The following is a 22409-nucleotide window of genomic DNA, read 5'->3' as shown; positions in this document are numbered from 1 at the left end:
GGACAAATGTGGTACTGCAGAATATGTGGTATATTTGCTTGACGTCAAAATTCAAAACACATATTTTCTGTCTTCTGTGATTACTAAATCATTTTTAATTTAATGTATTGTTTTTTTAATTATGCTGATATTTATTGATCAATGTTTAAATTATAACACGTTCTTATGTTCATTTTTTTGTCTGTGCATATTAATTGTCTTCATAATTTAATTTGTCATTTAGCACTTTGATTTGTTTCTTGAAAATTGTAAATAAACTGACTAAATAGAGAACATTGTGTTCCAACTCAGTTCCTGCTGCACCACACACTGTAAAACTTGAACCTAAACATTTTCATAATTTCCTCAAACTTATAGTCCTAAACATGTCCTAAACATTTCCTCAAAGTTATAGTGTAAAGCGTAGCAAGGTGAAATCCAGATTGAGTTATGTTCCAATCTTGGCTAGTGGGGACTGACCTGGTAGTGTACTGGTCTTGATGTCTGCTGTTCAAACTCCACCAGTGCCACAAAGAGGTCAGCTCAGTTGCAAATTGGCATTGCTGGCAGGATGTGAAAATTGACCTCATACAGCCCCAGTTACAGGTGAAAGTTCTTAATGTTCTTTATGCATCCCTTAGGTAGATGTAGTTGATTTGAATTCATTAATTGGTAGCATATTAAAGTTCTTGCAGGTATACATAATCTACAAAAAGCAGCAATGCATTTGAAACTCTCCAAACCTTTACACTGTGTCCATAAATATTACAAACATAAGTCCATCAAAAATGCTCAGCGATCATAACAATGCTACAGTCACATTGCAATAAAACACTTAGAGGAAATGCTATTTGTGCTTTTAAATAGTCACGTTCACTGCCAGTAAGATATCTGAACACACTCTCACACACACATTGTTATAAAATTAGTCATTTCTAAATATATTAGTACTGAACCATAAATTTGACAAACAGAGAACAAGGCAATCACAAAAACATACACCTTAATTATCAGTATTTTCTATACAAAGATGAAGTGGCTTCATGGCATCCTGGTCTGGCTGTGCATGTGAGTCCCAACCTGAAACCATTGTTCCTCAGCAAATTTATAAACACACAACTGTTACTTTCTAGAAATGTGTCAAAAAAAAGAACAAGACTAAAATTGCCTCTGAACAAGAACATGGTTGGATGAGAATCTTTGGAAGTATGGCTTTTTCCCACTTTGACAGCTGTTAGAACTGTTAAAATGCTTCAAATGATGGTTCTGCTCAATCTGGAGGACTGATGGGGTGAGAAGTGAGGGTTGATGAGGTGTGGGCGAGGAGGGAAGCTTTGTTTGGGTGCTGTAGTATGAAGCAGGTGTGACATCTAGTGACAGAAAGATCTTTCGTAGCACCTTTAAGAACATTATAAACATGTTTATTGTTGTTTTAATGATTCCACCAACACTGCCTGAGGAGTATCCTCTACATCAGGTGGGAAGACTACTGTACCATCATCAGCATCCTGGCTGAAGCCAAGTTCTAAAGTATTGAGTGCGTCATCATCAAGTACCCGTTTCAGTGGATGGGTCACATCATGAGAACGGATGACAGCTGACCTCCAGTGGTTAAGGCGTTGGGTTTGAGTCCAGAAGATCATGGGTTCAAATCCCCACCTGAATGGAAAATCACTAATGGCCCTTGGGCAAGGCCTTTAATCCCCTATTGCTCCCGGTATGTAGTGAGCGCCTTGTGTGGCAGCACCCTGACAACGGGGTAAATGTGAGGCATAATTGTAAAGCGCTTTGAGCGTCTGATGCAGATAGAAAAGCGCTATATAAATGTAGTCCATTTACCAAGACCATGTGAGGGACCAAGCCAACTGGTGATCAGTGATCCACAGTGGATCATTGAGTGAAAGTCTTTGAAAAAAATGAACAAACAACACAAAGGAGAAGAAGAGAAAGAGGAAGAAGAGAGGACACGATCCTGACTGGCAGAAGCGTTTTGCAGCAACCACGTGCAGCATCTTTCTGGAACAGTGCGCATAAAGACGGCCTGTTCAATCATCTCTGGGTCCACCATCCCATCTGGACATCGACCAAGAGACCATCCTTCATGGACCGAGGGATTGCCATGAAAGTTTTTGATATACGGGGCTGTACAGTGTCATGGAAAGAAATATCATGATACTCAGGTGTATCGATTCTTTGTTTTTGCACAGCCCTCGTGCATATGCCCCCCATTTTTCCCAGCGGAGCAGTTCAGTGTGGAGGGCAGTGGTTATGGCATCATGTGTTCATCTGTTAACTCTATAATCAAACTGGTGTAGATCCAGAGTGGGCGGGAAAGCAGCCTTGATGTGCTTCAGGAGAAGTACCTCCAGGCACTTCATAATTACTGGTGTTAGTGCACCTGGTCTGTTAGTGATGTCATGGACTATAGTTGATCCATGATCTGTACAGACTGCCGTGTGTGGTTCAGCCTTCTTATGAACTGTGAATTAACAACGTTTACATAATATTGTTAAAACAATTTTATTGTCACATTGAATTGTATTTAAAGTATAATCAACAAAAATAGAAACGCAACACTTTTGGTTTTGCTCCGATTTTAAATGGACTGCATTTATATAGCACTTTTACATCTGCATCAGACGCTCAAAGCGCTTTACAATTATGCCTCACATTCACCCCGATGTCAGGGTGCTGCCATACAAGGCGCTCACTACACACCGGGAGCAATAGGAGATTAAAGGCCTTGCCCAAGGGCCCTTAGTGATTTTCCAGTCAGGCGGGGATTTGAACTCATGATCTTCTGGACTCAAACCCAACACCTTAACCACTAGACCATCACCTCTAAAACATTTTCCACATACACAATATCACCATTTCCCTCAAATATTGTTCACAAACCAGTCTAAATCTGTGATAGTGAGCACTTCTCCTTTGCTGAGTTAATCCATCCCACCTCACAGGTGTGGCCATATCAAGATGCTGATTAGACACCATGATTAGTGCACAGGTGTGCCTTAGACTGTCCACAATAAAAGGCCACTCTGAAAGGTGCAGTTTTATCACACAGCACAATGCCACAGATGTCGCAAGATTTGAGGGAGTGTGCAATTGGCATGCTGACTGTTGTGTGTTGGGGGGGCGTGGCTGGCTGTTTTGGTGTTCTTTTCTTTTCTTTGCTCTCCAGGTGGCATGAGGGCTGATTTGTCTGTGGAGAAAGTGCTGGCTGAAGAGTCCTCACCCTTATTAGTGTCATGTGGAACACCTGTGGCAGGGGCTCACGTGCGGCCTTGAAGACTTGCAGCTGAAGCGGATAATTGGATGGCGTTCTGCATATAAGTCATGTGTGATTTGAGCAGAGCTGCCGGGAACTCAACCTTGTGACGTTTGTTTGTGAGACGCTGAGGACCGCGCCTGGGTTTGACATATCGAGCCCGTGAAGCAGGGAAGGGTGAGGACACATGCTGTCAGCACACGCTAAAGGTAATTAAGTGATTAAGTAATTGTTGATAGTATCTTGGTGCTTGGTTACACAGTAAATTGAGATTGTGAGGAGAATTGTGCAGCTTGCTTCTCACTGCGGTGGCGTGCAGGATAAGTGATCCTCCACTTGTTGTGAGGGGCTGCTCATTTGCATAAAGTTAAAAAAGAAACATTGACCTGAGTGTGTTGCTGATAGCGTGTGTTATGTGAAAGATAGAGTTGTACCTGCTGACTCACCTCACCTTTTCTTTGCTCCACAGAGAATCGGTTCGTCGTGTCCACCTGGGGGGTGTTTGTCGGTGGTAGTGGGTCCAGGAGCGCCGGGCTTTAATCCTTGCGGGCGCTGGAGAACGTGCCACTTATTACTCCACCAGAGGGATGCTTTTTATGTTTTACATTTGTAAGCACAGGTGAAAAAATAAATTGTTCTGTTGGGAACCGCCTTCTGGTTATTTTTACCGCTGGGTTCTGTCAAACGCAGGTCCGCTCCTCAACCCGCGCCGACACATAACAGTAGTTCCCGGCCATTCCATAATGGACCCAGCGGCAGAGGCGGTTCCTTTTGCTGAAAAGGTGCAAGAACACTTGGAGAAGATATGGGAGCAATTACAGCATCTCGCAAATCGAATTGAACAAACAGACGCTCGTGTTACGGAGCTTGCAGCGCAAGCCATTCCGCTTCCTGCAGCTCCAGCTGTGGCATCATCGATACCGGGGCAGATAACTCCGTCACCCAGGGATTCGGTGTTCGAACCGGTTATTTGTCATCCGGAGCCTTATGCGGGAGACGCTGAAGCTTGTGCTTCGTTTTTGATGCAATGTTCTCTGGTCTTTACTCAGCGACCGGCTTCCTTCTCTTCCGATGGAAGTCGTGTTTCCTATGTAACAAATCTGCTCCGAGGCGACGCCTTGGCTTGGGTCACTGCGTTGTGGAGTAACAACTCGCCATTGTTAGGGTCCTTTAAGGATTTCTCCCGGGAGTTTCGATTGGTTTTTGATCATCTGGTGAAAACGAATACCGGTGCTCAACGGTTGCTGAATCTCAGGCAGGGGAGGCGGAGTGCGGTGGAGTATTCCGTGGACTTTCGGATTTTTTCTGCTCAATCCGGTTGGAATGCCGTAGCTTTATGGGGCGTGTTTGTAGACGGGTTAAATGAGGCACTAAAAGACGAGCTGGCGGTCCGTGATGATCCAAACGATTTAGATGAGCTAATATCGTTGGTGATTCCTTTGGATGATCGGATGAGGGAGCGTGGATGCGAGAGAGGACGCCCATCAGAGCGGGTTTTTTTGTCTCGGGGCTTTCCCCGACACAGGTCTGGGCCGCCTCTTCTTCGCCCCACTGAGGCTCCTCCGACGGGACCTCCACCTCCTCCTGTTGACGAGCCCATGCAGCTCGGACGAGTAGAGATGTCTGTATCGCCCAGACACGTAAGCGTCAAGAGAAATAACGGCGACGTAACTCCAAGTGTTCTGGGACAGGAAAAATAACACAAAAAAAAAAAAAAAAAAAAAAATGTTTCGGCACAGGTAAATGTTTTGTTTTCTTTGATTAGGGGCTATGTGTGTTTGGGGCGTTAGGGGCGTATCTGGTGGAGTGATTGATGGGCTCACTTAATTGTCACTTTTGTACGTGGTTTTAGGTATTTTCTGTTTGGGTTGTTGGGTCGTTTTATTTTGTTGTTTTTATTTCTCTACATCCCTACCCCAACCTCACTTGCCCCAAGACCGTTCGTCTTGTGGGTTGTGGGGTGGTGCAGGTTGGTCACGCTGAGCGTTCTCAGAAGACCTCTGCACCTAGGGGGGGGGGGGGGTGTTAGAGGTGTTTCTTTGGTTTGGTTAGGGCCCGGTTCCACTCCAGCCTCGGTGAGCCTTTGTACCGTTCGTCATTGGTGTTGCTGGGGTGTGGTGCAGCGGAGACTTACCTCAGTCGGAGGGGTGGGCCGATCTGTTGCCGTTTGCCATTTCGGTAGTTCCACCCCTCCTGAGAGGCTGGGGTATGGTCGAGTTGTGGCACTGGACGCATTTCCAGTTCTCTGCTGCGCCTTGGAGTTGGAGCTGGGTTAGTTTTTTCTTGTTCCCTTCTCCGGCTTACTAGTTTGAGCTGTTTGCCAAAAATGAGCCGCCGGGGGGCTCTGGGAGGAACCTGGGGTCTTTCGGGGTGCTGGGGAGGGTAACGGGATTTATGGTCGTTTATATCCCCCCGGGGTTGTTTTGAGTTGTCCTCCGGGGGTTGATTTTTGATTTCGCTTTGTTTTCCTTCCGGGTTCCACCTCCAGGGTTGATGGGACGGTCCTCTGGGGGGGAGTTGGCTTGGGACCAACCAGCCATGTGTGACCAAGTCTGGGGTTCCGGGGTTGTGGGGTGGGTACCTCCTGGGGTTGATGGTACGGTCCCCTGGGGGGGGCGCCGTGTTTCTCCATGTGCACCTGGGGACCTTTGTTGGGCTTATGGTTTTGGCTGTTCCTCCTGGAACTGGCAATGAAGGCCTTCTGGGGGGGGGTTGGGCTCTGCAGGTCATTCTGGGGGGGTTGTTTATTCTTTTCCTTTCATGCATTTATGTTTGTATTGTGTTTGTGGGACTGTGTTGGGGTTTTGCGTTTGGGAGTTTTTCTTTTCTTCCCGGGGTTCGATGGGACGGTCCCCTGGGGAGGTTGTTGGGTGGGTTTTTAGGTTTTTTCTTTTTTTTTTTCTCTCTGTGTGTGTGACCTTGTTTTTGGGGAATGTTTTGGGGCTTTTGTTGATGCCAGCCGGCCTTCCTGCTGCGGTGCCTGTCCTGCTTTCTGACGTGGACCCTGGAGGGAGGTGCTGTTCTCGGGCCTGGTTGGTTCGGTCGCCGGGAGGCTTCCCGTTGATGGGGGGGGTACTGTTGTGTGTTGGGGGGCGTGGCTGGCTGTTTTGGTGTTCTTTTCTTTTCTTTGCTCTCCAGGTGGCATGAGGGATGATTTGTCTGTGGAGAAAGTGCTGGCTGAAGAGTCCTCACCCTTATTAGCGTCATGTGGAACACCTGTGGCAGGGGCTCACGTGCGGCCTTGAAGACTTGCAGCTGAAGCGGATAATTGGATGGCGTTCTGCATATAAGTCATGTGTGATTTGAGCAGAGCTGCCGGGAACTCAACCTTGTGACGTTTGTTTGTGAGACGCTGAGGACCGCGCCTGGGTTTGACATATCGAGCCCGTGAAGCAGGGAAGGGTGAGGACACATGCTGTCAGCACACGCTAAAGGTAATTAAGTGATTAAGTAATTGTTGATAGTATCTTGGTGCTTGGTTACACAGTAAATTGAGATTGTGAGGAGAATTGTGCAGCTTGCTTCTCACTGCGGTGGTGTGCAGGATAAGTGATCCTCCACTTGTTGTGAGGGGCTGCTCATTTGCATAAAGTTAAAAAAGAAACATTGACCTGAGTGTGTTGCTGATAGCATGTGTTATGTGAAAGATAGAGTTGTGCCTGCTGACTCACCTCACCTTTTCTTTGCTCCACAGAGAATCGGTTCGTCGTGTCCACCTGGGGGGTGTTTGTCGGTGGTAGTGGGTCCAGGAGCGCCGGGCTTTAATCCTTGCGGGCGCTGGAGAACGTGTCACTTATTACTCCACCAGAGGGACGCTTTTTATGTTTTACATTTGTAAGCACAGGTGAAAAAATAAATTGTTCTGTTGGGAACCGCCTTCTGGTTATTTTTACCGCTGGGTTCTGTCAAACGCAGGTCTGCTCCTCAACCCGCGTCGACACATAACACTGACAGCAGGAATGTCCACCAGAGCTGTTGCTCGTGTATTGAATGTTCATTTCTCTACCATAAGCCATCTCCAAAGGCGTTTCAGAGAATTTGGCAGTGCATCCAACCAGCCTCACAACCGCAGACCACGTGTAACCACACCAGCCCAGGACCTCCACATCCAGCATGTTCACCTCCAAGATCGTCTGAGACCAGCCACTCGGACAACTGCTGAAACAATCGGTTTGCATAACCAAAGAATTTCTGCACAAACTGTCAGAAACCATCTCAGGGAAGCTCATCTGCATGCTCGTCGTCCTCATCGGGGTCTCGACCTGACTCCAGTTCGTCGTCGTAACCGTCTTGAGTGGGCAAATGCTCACATTCGCTGGCGTTTGGCACGTTGGAGAGGTGTTCTCTTCACGGATGAATCCCGGTTCACACTGTTCAGGGCAGATGGCAGACAGCGTGTGTGGTGTCGTGTGGGTGAGCGGTTTTCTGATGTCAATGTTGTGGATCGAGTGGCCCATGGTGGCGGTGGGGTTATGGTATGGGCAGGCGTCTGTTATGGACGAAGAACACAGGTGCATTTTATTGATGGCATTTTGAATACACAGAGATACTGTGACGAGATCCTGAGGCCCATTGTTGTGCCATACATCCAAGAACATCACCTCATGTTGCAGCAGGATAATGCACGACCCCATGTTGCAAGGATCTGTACACAATTCTTGGAAGCTGAAAATGTCCCAGTTCTTGCATGGCCGGCATACTCACCGGACATGTCACCCATTGAGCATGTTTGGGATGCTCTGGACCGGCGTATACGACAGCGTGTACCAGTTCCTGCCAATATCCAGCAACTTCGCACAGCCATTGAAGAGGAGTGGACCACGTTCCACAGGCCACAATTGACAACCTGATCAACTCTATGCGAAGGAGATGTGTTGCACTGCATGAGGCAAATGGTGGTCACACCAGATACTGACTGGTATCCCCCCCCCAATAAAACAAAACTGCACCTTTCAGAGTGGCCTTTTATTGTGGGCAGTCTAAGGCACACCTGTGCACTAATCATGGTGTCTAATCAGCATCTTGGTATGGCACACCTGTGAGGTGGGATGGATTATCTCAGCAAAGGAGAAGTGCTCACTATCACAGATTTAGACTGGTTTGTGAACAATATTTGAGGGAAATGGTGATATTGTGTATGTGGAAAAAGTTTTAGATTTTTGAGTTCATCTCATACAAAATGGGAGCAAAACCAAAAGTGTTGCATTTATATTTTTGTTGAGTGTAAGCATATTAAATACAGACAACCAATGCCACATTCTTCTTGTCTCAAGGCAGTCTAGTACAACTTTGATGCACATCAGGCTCCAAGCATGAAAATAATCTGCCTGAAATATTAGGAATTGAGGACAGAGTGTGTGTGATGCATTTCCCCCAAGCATTCCTCAGCCCATTGCGCCAAGTGTGGCCAGAGCTGAGGTAGCTGGGAGTTGACTGAGCTCCTGACAAAAAATGACTTTTCCCAACTTCTGCTGAGTGATGTGCCCTTATATTTGTATCCCCTTATGTCCTGATCCAGTCCATGAGTAAAACGCATGATCCGATCTGAACCGTGGGTTTTGTGATTTTATTTTATTTATTTATTTCATTCATTTAAAAGGCAAATGCAACAGCAGCATTAATCATGAATGAAAAGGAGCAGAAAGAAGCAACAGCTTATCATATCTGCCCCCTTTTAGCACATTGATTTGTTGCACACCAACCAATTATGGATGTCTGCTATGGGACCAGAAGATTTTAGACATGTAAGCAAAGTGACTGTGCTAGGGATGGTTGAATACATTCATGAACCTCCAGCTCAGTAGCACAATCATTCTGGGACACCATCTGGCCCAGCTGCTTTCTGTATGTTTGTGTGCGCATGAACTCAGCACTCTGTCAAATGAGTGTCTTGTTGCTGGAGCTGGATGTGCAGCAATTCAATTTCAATACATTTTATTTATACAGCACCAAATCACAACAAAGCTGCCTCAAGGTGCTTCCCATGAGAAAGGTCTAACCTTACCATACTCCCTTGGAGCAAGCACATAGGGGACAGTGGTAAGGAAAAACTCCCTCTGATGATGTTGAGGAAGAAACCTCATGCAGACCAGACTCAGAGAGGGTGACCCGCTGCTTAGGGTATTCTAACAATTACAAGGGTTTTACAAAGTTTTACCAAGCTAAAGAACCAGGAAACAGAAAACCAGAATAGATTAAAATACAAAATGCATTTAGCCTCGTTAGTTTCACTCTTGTACAACCCCTGGCAATAATTATGGAATCACCGGCCTCGGAGGATGTTCATTCAGTTGTTTAATTTTGTAGAAAAAAAGCAGATCACAGACATGACACAAAACTAAAGTCATTTCAAATGGCAACTTTCTGGCTTTAAGAAACACTATAAGAAATCAGGAAAAAAAATTGTGGCAGTCAGTAACGGTTACTTTTTTAGACCAAGCAGAGGGAAAAAAATATGGACTCACTCAATTCTGAGGAATAAATTATGGAATCACCCTGTAAATTTTCATCCCCAAAACTAACACCTGCATCAAATCAGAACTGCTCGTTAGTCTGCATCTAAAAAGGAGTGATCACACCTTGGAGAGCTGTTGCACCAATTGGACTGACATGAATCATGACTCCAACACGAGAGATGTCAATTGAAACAAAGGAGAGGATTATCAAACTCTTAAAAGAGGGTAAATCATCACGCAATGTTGCAAAAGATGTTGGTTGTTCACAGTCAGCTGTGTCTAAACTCTGGACCAAATACAAACAACATGGGAAGGATGTTAAAGGCAAACATACTGGTAGATCAAGGAAGACATCAAAGCATGAAGACAGAAAACTTAAAGCAATATGTCTCAAAAATCAAAAATGCACAACAAAACAAATGAGGAACGAATGGAAGGAAACTGGAGTCAATGTCTGTGAACAAACTGTAAGAAACTGCCTAAAGGAAATGGGATTTACATACAGAAAAGCTAAACGAAAGCCATCATTAACACCTAAACAGAAAAAAACAAGGTTACAATGGGCTAAGGAAAAGCAATCGTGGACTGTGGATGACTGGATGAAAGTCATATTCAGTGATGAATCTCGAATCTGCATTGGGCAAGTTGATGATGCTGGAACTTTTGTTTGGTGCTGTTCTAATGAGATTTATAAAGATGACTGCCTGAAGAGAACATATAAATTTCCACAGTCATTGATGATATGGGGCTGCATGTCAGGTAAAGGCACTGGGGAGATGGCTGTCATTACATCATCAATAAATGCACAAGTTTACATTGATATTTTGGACACTTTTCTTATCCCATCAATTGAAAGTATGTTTGGGGATGATGAAATCATTTTTCAAGATGATAATGCATCTTGCCATAGAGCAAAAACTGTGAAAACATTCCTTGCAAAAAGACACATGGGGTCAATGTCATGGCCTGCAAATAGTCCGGATCTAAATCCAATTGAAAATCTTTGGTGTAAGTTGAAGAAAATGGTCCATTACAAGGCTCCAACCTGCAAAGCTAATCTGGCAACAGCAATCAGAGAAAGTTGGAGCCAGATTGATGAAGAGTACTGTTTGTCACTCATTAAGTCCATGCCTCAGAGACTGCAAGCTGTTATAAAAGCCAGAGGTGGTGCAACAAAATACTAGTGATGTGTTGGAGCGTTCTTTTGTTTTTCATGATTCCATAATTTTTTTCCTCAGAATTGAGTGATGCCATATTTTTTTCCCTCTGCTTGGTCTAAAAAAGTAACTGTTACTGACTGCCACAATCTTTTTTCTTGATTTCTTATAGTGTTTCTTAAAGCCAGAAAGTTGCCATTTGAAATGACTTTAGTTTTGTGTCATGTCTGTGATCTGCTTTTTTTCTACAAAATTAAACAACTGAATGAACATCCTCCGAGGCCGGTGATTCCATAATTTTTGCCAGGGGTTGTAAAAGCTCTCTTAATGGAAGACTGCATTGCAAAAGCACACTACAGCAGCTCAGAAAGGTCGCCCTCAGCAAGGTGGTCCATGGGCTGCTGCGTCAGCTTCAGCTTCAGCCAGAGCACCTCGTGGTCAGTCCAGCACCCTGTGGTGTGCAGCTGTTGACCTCACATGGTTACTTCAGTGCCTCGGACAGAGAGAAAAAGAGCAGAATCAGTTGGCTGGAAATAACTGCACCTAAGGTGTGTGTTCACCGGCAGTAAATTGACAGGGAAGCAGAGAGAATACTAAGGTGATTGCCAGCAGCGAGCCCTGAGCTTCATGAACAGAACCACAATGTACGTCCATACTATGCCAGTATGCTAGCCATCTGAGAGGGAGAATAGATGTGTCTGTTTTCATTTGGACTTGAATGTCTCTATGGAATCTGACTGTTTATCTCCGCAGGGAGATCATTCCACAAAACAGGGGCACGATAAAAAAAGCCCTGTGGCCTGAAGATTTTTTATTCACCCTAAGGACACAAGGTAGTCCTGTGCCAATGAACCCAGAGCACGAGTTGGTATGTAGGGTGTAATTTGGTCAACTAAGTAGGGAGGTGCCAGTCCGTGAATAATTTTATAGGTTAGTAACAGAACCTTTAAATCAGCAGCTGCATTGTTAGCTCATTTCTGTACATAAATTAGTTTAAATACATTCTAAGGGTGTATGACTTCAGATTTTTTAAAGTCAACATTTATGTAATGAATGTTGTCACGTTCGAGTAAATGCTGATGACGGCCTTTATAAAAACTCTAAAAATTAATGCATTTGGTGTCAGCTCATAACTACAGTGGCTGATAGGACCCACAACACGTTCAAATTAAGACAACATGAGGAAATGCAAAAAACAAACAAAACAAAACAAAAAAAATAATAAAAATATAAATACAAAAATTACAACAGAAACAGAAGTTTCTGTCTGGAGGAGTCTGACTTCTACGAGGGCTGTCCGTAAAGTATAGGTCCTTTTTATTTTTTCAAAAACTATATGGATTTCATTCATATGTTTTTACGTCAGACATGCTTGAACCCTCGTGCGCATGCGTGAGTTTTTCCACGCCTGTCGGTGACGTCATTCGCCTGTGAGCACTCCTTGTGGGAGGAGTCGTCCAGCCCCTCGTCGGAATTCCTTTGTCTGAGAAGTTGCTGAGAGACTGGCGCGTTGTTTGATCAAAATTTTTTCTGAACCTGTGAGACACATCGAAGTGGACATGGTTCGAAAAATTAAGCTGGTTTTCAGTGAAAATTTTAACAGCTGATGAGAGATTTTGAGGTGATTCTGTCGCTTTAAGGACTTTTCACGGTGCGAGACGTCGCGCAGCGCTCTCAGGCGGCATCATCAGCCTGTTTCAAGCTTAAAACCTCCACATTTCAGGCTCTATTGATCCAGGACGTCGTGAGAGAACAGAGAAGTTTCAGAAGAAATCGGTTTCAGCATTTTATCCGGATATTCCACTGTTAAAGGAGATTTTTTTAATGAAAGACGTGCGGACGGGTCCGCGCGTCGGGACGCAGCCGACGCGGCGCGGCGGCACAGGAAAAACACCTCCGTGTTGATAACCATTTGTTAAAATCCAGTTGGCTTTTGATGGCTTTCAGTGGAGTGAGTATATGAGAAATTGTTTATCAGCTGGACATGTTCCAACTTGTCCTTAAGGCTTCCAACAGAGGTGTTTTTCCTGTGGCGGAGCGTCGCGGCGGCTGCGAGCCGACGCTGCAATCCGCCCGCACGTCTTTCATTAAAAAAGTCTCTTTTAACAGTGGAATATCCGGATAAAATGCTGAAACCGACTTCTTCTGAAACTTCTCTGTTCTCTCACGACGTCCTGGATCAACAGAGCCTGAAATGTGGAGGTTTTCAGCTTGAAACAGGCTGATGACGCTGCCTGAGAGCGCTGCGTGACGTCTCGCACCGTGAAAAGTCCTTAAAGCGACAGAATCACCTCAAAATCTCTCATCAGCTGTTAAAATTTTCACTGAAATCCAGCTTAATTTTTCGAACCGTGTCCACTTCGATGTGTCTCACAGGTTTAGAAAAAATTTTGATCAAACAACGCGCCAGTCTCTCAGCAACTTCTCAGACAAAGGAATTCCGACGAGGGGCTGGACGACTCCTCCCACAAGGAGTGCTCACAGGCGAATGACGTCACCGACAGGCGTGGAAAAACTCACGCATGCACACGAGGGTTCAAGCATGTCTGACGTAAAAACATATGAATGAAATCCATATAGTTTTTGAAAAAAATAAAAAGGACCTATACTTTACGGACAGACCTCGTACTCCTCAGTGCATTGCAAATAACAAACTGTGAAAATGTAACTTGTGTAAGACTAAAATAATGAATAAGGTAAATAAATAAACTTACCGCTACCGATCAGGTAGAGATAAAGTGTTGCACACCGTGATGCACCGAGCGCTCTGTCAGTTTAAGTCCATCAGGCAGAAACCGTAGTTTGTGTTGTTCATACCTCCACTGTGTTGTGAAGCTTTGCAAAGTGACACTTTATCAAATTACATTGATGTGTGTGTTACATTTGTTTGTGCTTTTGCTTTTGCTGTAATTTGGAACTGTTATGGCTTCTATCAGCCGCTGTATGCACATCTCTTGCAGAAACAAACTGAAACACTTGCCTGCTACAAGTTCCATTTAACTACAAAAGAAGCTGAAATGTTAGAAATGTCGATATAAAAGAAAATTAACTCACACAGGATTCACTCTGTCATGTATGTAACCCAGCATATATTTTGTGCAAAACGTGCCCTATCATTCACAGGAGACAAAGTCTTTGTACACTTTATAACATTTCTGAAGTGATTCAAACATGGCCATAAACTGTTTGTAGTATCTGATGTGGTCCAGACGTCTGGAAACGTTGTCGTGGTTTGAGCCAGTGGCCGTTTACAGCAGCTTCTGAAATTTTGTCGAGCAGGAGCGACCACAGCGGTAACTCTGGTGATGTCCATGTCAATTGCTCTTTACCCATAATGAAAAAGCCGGTTCTCAGATCACGTTATCATGCTCTGTGCACAGACCTGAAGCACGTGACGCTGACGGACACACGTGTCACCTGCTGCCGACTTTAAGCCTTCCTCCTGCCTTTGTGGTCCTTCCAGTCAGAATTTCTGTATTTCAAAACAGCCTTTCAATAACATTTTGACATAATTAGTGCTTTACATTCAGAATTTGTCATTCTTACAAAAATAAAATCTACTTTATTGTTTAGAACCAAAAACAGTCAAATATAGTGTGACAGACAATATGTCATAATCATGCACTCATTAATGAGTCGACGCTTAAAGCATCACTGTCGAGCAGTAAGGTTGACTGGTCGGCTGATCGACTCGTCTGTGCAACCCCTAATATGTACATCGACTGAAATAATTCTGGCAGCTCTTACCTGCTTCCATTTCAAATTATATAGCAGTTGAGTGGATCCTTGTCATTTGATTGGTGCTTTGTATGTCACGTGACATGGATTATTTGTCCCATTTGTGTTGCGTTACATTTAGCGTGCAAATATGGTTCCATTTACTGTGCAAATTTGGTTCCATACGTTTTGACCCATTGCACACGATAAACCTCGCCCACGGACACACCAGTGGGGGCAGCGTTTAGCTAAACATAGCAGAGTTTGTTTTGCTGACAGACGACGATTTGAACAAGCTAATTGATGGTGCTAATTCTTCTAACACACACACACACACACACACACAAAACAAATCCACCACACCATAAGCTGTCTGGAGGCATGAAGAGCCAGGATGAAAACCTGGACAAAATTGTGATGCGATTTTTTTGTTTGTTTGTTTGTTTGTTTGTTTTTTTGCTGGACTGAGGAAGTACACAAAGTTTTTTTTTGGATTGGCAAAAATTTTGGACTCCTATTTATTTAAAGTCTGTGTTGGACTGGTGATGTCAAAGCACCACACCAAAACGTAAGTCCCTTTTCTGTTGTGTATAAATTAATATAATATCAAATGACAGGGATCTATTTTAGCTATAATATAAAACAAATAATGATTGTTTTTACATTCTTTCAATGGTACGAATATTTCATTCGGTATTAGCTTTCATGAAATGAAATATTCGTACCATTGAACTCAAACATAATTATTTGTTTAATGACAACTTCTGCATTTTTCTTTTCAGCGACATCCTAACACTGATATGAATTGTGTTTCTTCTGTCCCTCCCCTGTTTCATAATGTTTGCATGACATCAGGTCTTCCTACTCATTCATGGTCATCTTTTGCTCTGAGCAGCTCTGCTTCTCCAGGTATCTTTGTTTCTTTGTGGATACTTTATTTTGCTTATACCGCCATTTGTTTTGTATCCTCACTTTGCAGCAAATTAGACAATGAACATTTGAATAGATCACGAGTTAATAAAAATTATGGGTCTCATAATTCCACTTCAAATACACAAGCTTTTGAATGGTAATCAAATTATATTTGAATTTTTTATTTTACAACCCTAAATCAGAAAAAGCACTATATGCTAAATGACTATATGCAAAATTAAAAAAACAAACAAACAAACAAAAAAACCACAAACAAAAACGAAAGAAAAAAACCCCAGTGATCCTTACTTATACTTTGACTTCGAGTTCATTGCAGACAGTATGAACCCAAGATATTTCATGTTTTGTGTAGTTAACACCATTTACTTTATTAATACACATCCATTCCTGCAATTAAGACCTGCAACATGATGGGGATGGGGCACTTTAATTCAAATATAATTTTAAATCATCACTTTTACAGCCAAATTTCGAGATGAGTCAGGGAATGGTTACATGAACATTTCCAAGTCACGAAATATCTCTTGGACGTTATTTCCATTCATTAAGAAATACAAACAGCATGATCCTGTATGGGAAATCTGTATCAAGTAGGCAATTCTCAAAAAAATGACTAGTGAGGGAAGACATCAAGACACCCATGACACCTATGAAAGAATTATCGACTTCTGTAGATATGAGGAGAGAAACTGGGAATGGTGCAAGATTTCTGTCATCCCAACCTTTTCTGATTTGGGGTTGTGTTATACATGAAGTAACGATTCTTCTTTGCAAGTTGCTAGCCTGTGTAAGTGTTTTTGAAATCTCCATGATCTCTTCTATGCAGCAAGGAAGAATCATGACAACAACACCTTCATCGACATCTCCCGAGCCAACAGTTTAACAGATGAACTGGACTGCATGAGTGAGGACATCCCCCTGCCCGTGGTGACTGACAACACCCAGTAAGTCTGAAAAGTGTACCCATCCTGGGCCGTGAACCGCTGGGTTCCACCCATCCATCACCCTACGCTGACCTGCATTCTCTTATCCTGATAAGTGATTTATCTTCATGTCATACTGGCTGAAGTCTTTTTGTCAGACCTGAGAGCCCCTTGATGAAATCTCTTGAGGGCAAAAAAATAAAATAATAATAAAAAAAAATGGCTCTCAAGATCTGAGGCAACATTAGGTACAGAGGGGAGTAAAAGGGCATTATTCCTTTAGTTCTGGTGAAAATGTGCAACAATCCCTCTCAGTAGGTTGTAGGTCATTTTAAGGTACCAGATAGGCTTGTGGGAGCTTCTAGGAAGGGGAATTCACTGCTGTTGGTTTGAGAGAGACTTACAAATGTGCATTAAATGCATCTGTTCTTACCTCTTGATAACCTACTGCTTCATATTATTTTCATGAATCTAAACCTGGTGTTGTAGCAACATCATTGTTCATCTTAAACCAAATGGTGGCAGGTTACTGGTGTGCCTTTCTCTCTGGGACTTGTGTGGTATCATTGTACCCCCATAGGAGCTAATATACTGAGGAAGAACATAACACCAAGTCTTACAGGATAGTCGATGCTGAGGGTGAAAGTGCTCATTGTAGTGTGGTTGTTGATGGTGGTACATTGATGTGGTACTCAAAGCTGCTGTATGTTTGATGTTGTGTATGTGTTCCTCATAAATAATGGATACACTGAATCCATAGTCTACATCTGCTGCAGAGAGCTTCAGCGCCCTTTGTTGACAGTTGCCACACTCCACTTCACTCAAGGTCTTCATGGGTACAAATGTTTGGATCCATGCCCGAACAAGACCCATAGGTTATTTGCAAGATTTGCATGAATGAATTTGCACAAAAACAGACCTGGCCCAAAAATGAATCAGATGAATTTGAGGATAAGTACAGTGTGTATGCATATATATATATATATATATATATACACACATACATACAACTTTGTCAGTTGCATTGCATACACAGAAATACTGAGAATTGTTCCTCTCAATCTCTCAAACAATACAGAGTTAAAGAAAAAAACAGTCAGAACAGTCTCTTATGTGCAGCGCTATCACAACAGCAAGAATGTAAAGTGAATTTATGAATACAGTAGACAGTAGAATGTGGTCAGTGAGGTACCTGGTGGTAGCAGTTTGTCTTATGCAAACTGAGCAGTGTTTCAACATTGATGAGCTTTTTCAAACTATTTTAAAGTGCTGAAGCAGTCCTTAAGCCCCTTTTACATTGGTGCATTCGTAGAGTTGCTTATTGCAGCATTCTGTTTCATTTAAATGCACCCAAAATGCGTGTGTACTCAGCCTTTTTCCGTGTTCGTTTCATACTTGCAGCTGTGTGTTCACGTTTTAATGTGTGCACACAGTCGCGTGTACCATGCCACTATTAAACCAGTTCAGTGCTGTTTTCTGCCTCTGTGGAAGTTCGCTCTGTTCTCTACTGCAGGTGTGGTGTGGCTCAAAAACAGAGTCATTTAACATTATTATTATTATTATTATTTTATTTTATTTCATTTGTCTTGGTGGATCACTTTCATTGTGTACAGATGCTGCTGAGTCTGGCTGTGGTAAAGGCTGCCCTGAACGAAACGCTGTGACTCATTAAACTTTTAAAACCTCCGGTTGCTCCGATCAGGTCCGCTGATTTGATCAGACCTGATCGATCAGGTCGTCTGATGAGCGCACCGACATGCAGCGAGTGCACTTTTATTTTAAAGAGTCACAGCTCTTTTCAGGTTTGATCAGACCTGATCAATCAGGCCGTTTGATGAGCGCAACAACATGCAGCGAGTGCGCTTTTATTTTAAAGTCACAGGTTTGATCAGACCTGATCGATCAGGGTGTTTGATGAGCTCACTGACATGCAGCGAGTGCGCTTTTATTTGAAAGAGTCACAGCTCTTTTCAGGTTTGATCAGACCTGATTGATCAGGGCGTTTGTTGAGCGCACCGACATGCAGCGAGTGCGCTTTTATTTTAAAGTCACAGGTCTGATCAGACAGAGAGAGAGAGACAGAGAGAGAGAGGGAGCAAGAGAGAGAGCCAGCGACCGACCTGCTGTTTTTGTTGTGTTTCTGGATTTCTGAGTTGAGGTTCGATTCCCTGTTCTGAGCACACAGGCGCTGTGGGCTGTGTGATCATGTTCTCAGCTGAATCACTCTGGATGCAGCACTCAGTTTTTGGTTGTGTACAGGAGCGCCATGTTGCACAGACTTGCATGCAGTAAAGACATTAAAACAACTAAACATTTCACTCATGGTACCAACATGAAACGTAAGTCACACAAATGCAACATGAGACTTATCTAAACTGATAAAAACCAATGGAGCTACAAAAACAATAAATTAATAACACTAACAACACTGTTAAACTAAAATAACCTACAATAACAACATTTAAAACCTCAAAACCCTGAACTCCCATGATGCATTGCAGTTTAACATTTATTTTTTTTTATTGGTTAGCTAATATTGGTAATTTCTCCAAAAATATTTGTCCTATCATCTTTTTGTTTTCACAGCATCCATCCTTGACCCAACATACATAAGCATACCAAACGGCAAATGTCAGCTCTGCACAATTGTTACGTGATCAAAGACACACACACAAACACACACACACAAAATATTTATATTTGTGAGAGGCTCACATCGGCCAGTACTATAGGCCAACAGATATAAGGGCCCCTTCACACATAGTGCAAATTTTCCAAATTATGGCAAAACAGCGCAAAACAGTTCGAATTAGCAAACCACGAAAACATCGCGCCGACGGGCAAGCGTGTATGATTCTCCTGCGAAGGTGTCGTGCACGAACACAGTGCGAGCAACTAGAACATGTGGAACCACATAGCGCCACTGCTGTGGAAAAAAAATACATGCCATCCACGGGATTTGTACCTGCACTTTACTAATTACTAGCCTGAAACTTTACCACTGACCTACCATCACTAGCCTGTAAACAGTGTGGGAAAATGCCTGAAATCAACAAAGAGATGGAAGTATTAAAAAAAATAAGACCAACACACAATAAAAAACACCCTCTTATCAAGTATGAAACATCTGTTCCTCTATAGATGACCCATAGTCACAGACATACAGTCATGAAATGACATTAATGAAGCAGTGCGCTCTTATCATGTCCGCATCTACTGGTCCAGTGTGTCCAGCTGGCCCTGCGCAGCTGGACACACTGAGTTATTTTCATTAGTTACTTCATCCAAACCATCAACATGTTTATTAGACCCCATTCCTACCAGGCTGCTCAAGGAAGCCCTACCATTATTTAATGCTTCGATCTTAAATATGATCAATCTATCTTTGTTAGTTGGCTATGTACCACAGGCTTTTAAGGTGGCAGTAATTAAACCATTACTTAAAAAGCCATCACTTGACCCAGCTATCTTAGCTAATTATAGGCCAATCTCCAACCTTCCTTTTCTCTCAAAAATTCTTGAAAGGGTAGTTGTAAAACAGCTAACTGATCATCTGCAAAGGAATGGTCTATTTGAAGAGTTTCAGTCAGGTTTTAGAATTCATCATAGTACAGAAACAGCATTAGTGAAGGTTACAAATGATCTTCTTATGGCCTCGGACAGTGGACTCATCTCTGTGCTTGTTCTGTTAGACCTCAGTGCTGCTTTTGATACTGTTGACCATAAATTTTATTACAGAGATTAGAGCATGCCATAGGTATTAAAGGCACTGCGCTGCGGTGGTTTGAATCATATTTGTCTAATAGATTACAATTTGTTCATGTAATGGGGAATCTTCTTCACAGACTAAAGTTAATTATGGAGTTCCACAAGGTTCTGTGCTAGGACCAATTTTATTCACTTTATACATGCTTCCCTTAGGCAGTATTATTAGACGGTATTGCTTAAATTTTCATTGTTACGCAGATGATACCCAGCTTTATCTATCCATGAAGCCAGAGGACACACACCAATTAGCTAAACTGTAGGATTGTCTTACAGACATAAGACATGGATGACCTCTAATTTCCTGCTTTTAAACTCAGATAAAACTGAAGTTATTGTACTTGGTCCCACAAATCTTAGAAACATGGTGTCTAACCAGATCCTTACTCTGGATGGCATTACCCTGACCTCTAGTAATACTGTGAGAAATCTTGGAGTCATTTTTGATCAGGATATGTCATTCAAAGTGCATATTAAGCAAATATGTAGGACTGCTTTTTTGCATTTACACAATATCTCTAAAATCAGAAAGGTCTTGTCTCAGAGTGATGCTGAAAAACTAATTCATGCATTTATTTCCTCTAGGCTGGACTATTGTAATTCATTATTATCAGGTTGTCCTAAAGTTCCCTAAAAAGCCTTCAGTTAATTCAAAATGCTTGCAGCTAGAGTACTGACGGGACTAGAAGGAGAGAGCATATCTCACCCATATGGCCTCTCTTCATTGGCTTCCTGTTAATTCTAGAATAGAATTTAAAATTCTTCTTCTTACCTTATAAGGTTTTGAATAATCAGGTCCCATCTTATCTTAGGGACTCGTAGTACCATATCACCCCAATAGAGCGCTTCGCTCTCAGACTGCAGGCTTACTGTAGTTCCTAGGGTTTGTAAGAGTAGAATGGGAGGCAGAGCCTTCAGCTTTCAGGCTCCTCTCCTGTGGAACCAGCTCCCAATTCAGATCAGGGAGACAGACACCCTCTCTACTTTTAAGATTAGGCTTAAAACTTTCCTTTTTGCTAAAGCTTATAGTTAGGGCTGGATCAGGTGACCCTGAACCATCCCTTAGTTATGCTGCTATAGCACGTAGACTGCTGGGGGGTTCCCATGATGCACTGTTTCTTCTCTTTTTGCTCTGTATGCACCACTCTGCATTTAATCATTAGTGATCGATCTCTGCTCCCCTCCACAGCATGTCTTTTTCCTGGTTCTCTCCCTCAGCCCCAACCAGTCCCAGCAGAAGACTGCCCCTCCCTGAGCCTGGTTCTGCTGGAGGTTTCTTCCTGTTAAAAGGGAGTTTTTCCTTCCCACTGTAGCCAAGTGCTTGCTCACAGGGGGTCGTTTTGACCGTTGGGGTTTTACATAATTATTGTATGGGCCTTGCCTTACAATATAAAGCGCCTTGGGGCAACTGTTTGTTGTGATTTGGCGCTATATAAAAAAATTGATTGATTGATTGATCTGACGGTCCACTGTCACCTGGGGCAGCCTGTCAATGTGCGTGCTGTGGGTGGACACACCCCCTGTCAGTTCAGCGCACACCAACACCCCATCTGTACGTCCATATATCAGCAGCTCATGAAAGTGCGCTCCCCCCACCAGCATCACATGTTTATGGATGGGGGGGTGCAACACACGCACGATACACACACATGCCACGTGTGCGGGGGGAGCCAACACTCTGGCACCTCATGTGTGTTGCTGTTTTGCAAAGACACAGTCGTGGGGCACTTACATAAATTTCACATCCAGCTCAAAAATGATTGTCTGCTGACTGTTGTTGCAATAACAGTGGGAGTGGCCACACATTTTCTAAGTGCCACACGAGTGTTGTTAGATGTTCGTGTGTATCAGCTGGAATTTGGCCGACACCTATCACGAGAGGGTGTGATGGGTTTGCACAGCACTCACTCTTTTTCACTTGTTTTTCAGCCGCTGGTGTGTGCAAATAGTTGTAGCAACAGGTGTACGAGGTGTTTGAGGCAGCTACGAATTTACATGTTTTGCATACGATTCCTGCTTCATGCGCACTTCAACCAAATTCGCACTATGTGTGAAGGGGCCCTAACCGTTGGGCTACTCAAAAACCACCAAACTTTTTTCCCGCACTTCAGGTGGCATGCTCTCCTTCGTGATGTGCGTGTCCACATGCACACTCACATGCCTACACGTAGTGTGATTTTTGTGGAATTGAGTGTATCCGTGAAGACCT

General features: G+C 43.3%; 1 protein-coding gene across 1 annotated transcript in view; it reads left to right on the top strand.

Moving 5' to 3' along the window:
* kcnq1.2 (potassium voltage-gated channel, KQT-like subfamily, member 1.2) overlaps positions 1–22409 on the top strand; it is a 372874-nt gene that overhangs the window by 60757 nt on the left and 289708 nt on the right. The window contains exons 11-12 of the mRNA XM_034175460.1: positions 15435–15488; positions 16339–16456. Of these exons, the coding sequence (XP_034031351.1) occupies positions 15435–15488; positions 16339–16456 (172 nt within the window). The remainder of the gene's footprint in view (positions 1–15434; positions 15489–16338; positions 16457–22409) is intronic.

This window comes from Thalassophryne amazonica, chromosome 8 (genome assembly GCF_902500255.1).
Source record: "Thalassophryne amazonica chromosome 8, fThaAma1.1, whole genome shotgun sequence".
NCBI classification, from domain to species: Eukaryota; Metazoa; Chordata; class Actinopteri; order Batrachoidiformes; family Batrachoididae; genus Thalassophryne; species Thalassophryne amazonica.
Note: the sequence above shows the minus strand (reverse complement) of the source record. Positions and strands in the feature narration are given on the sequence as shown.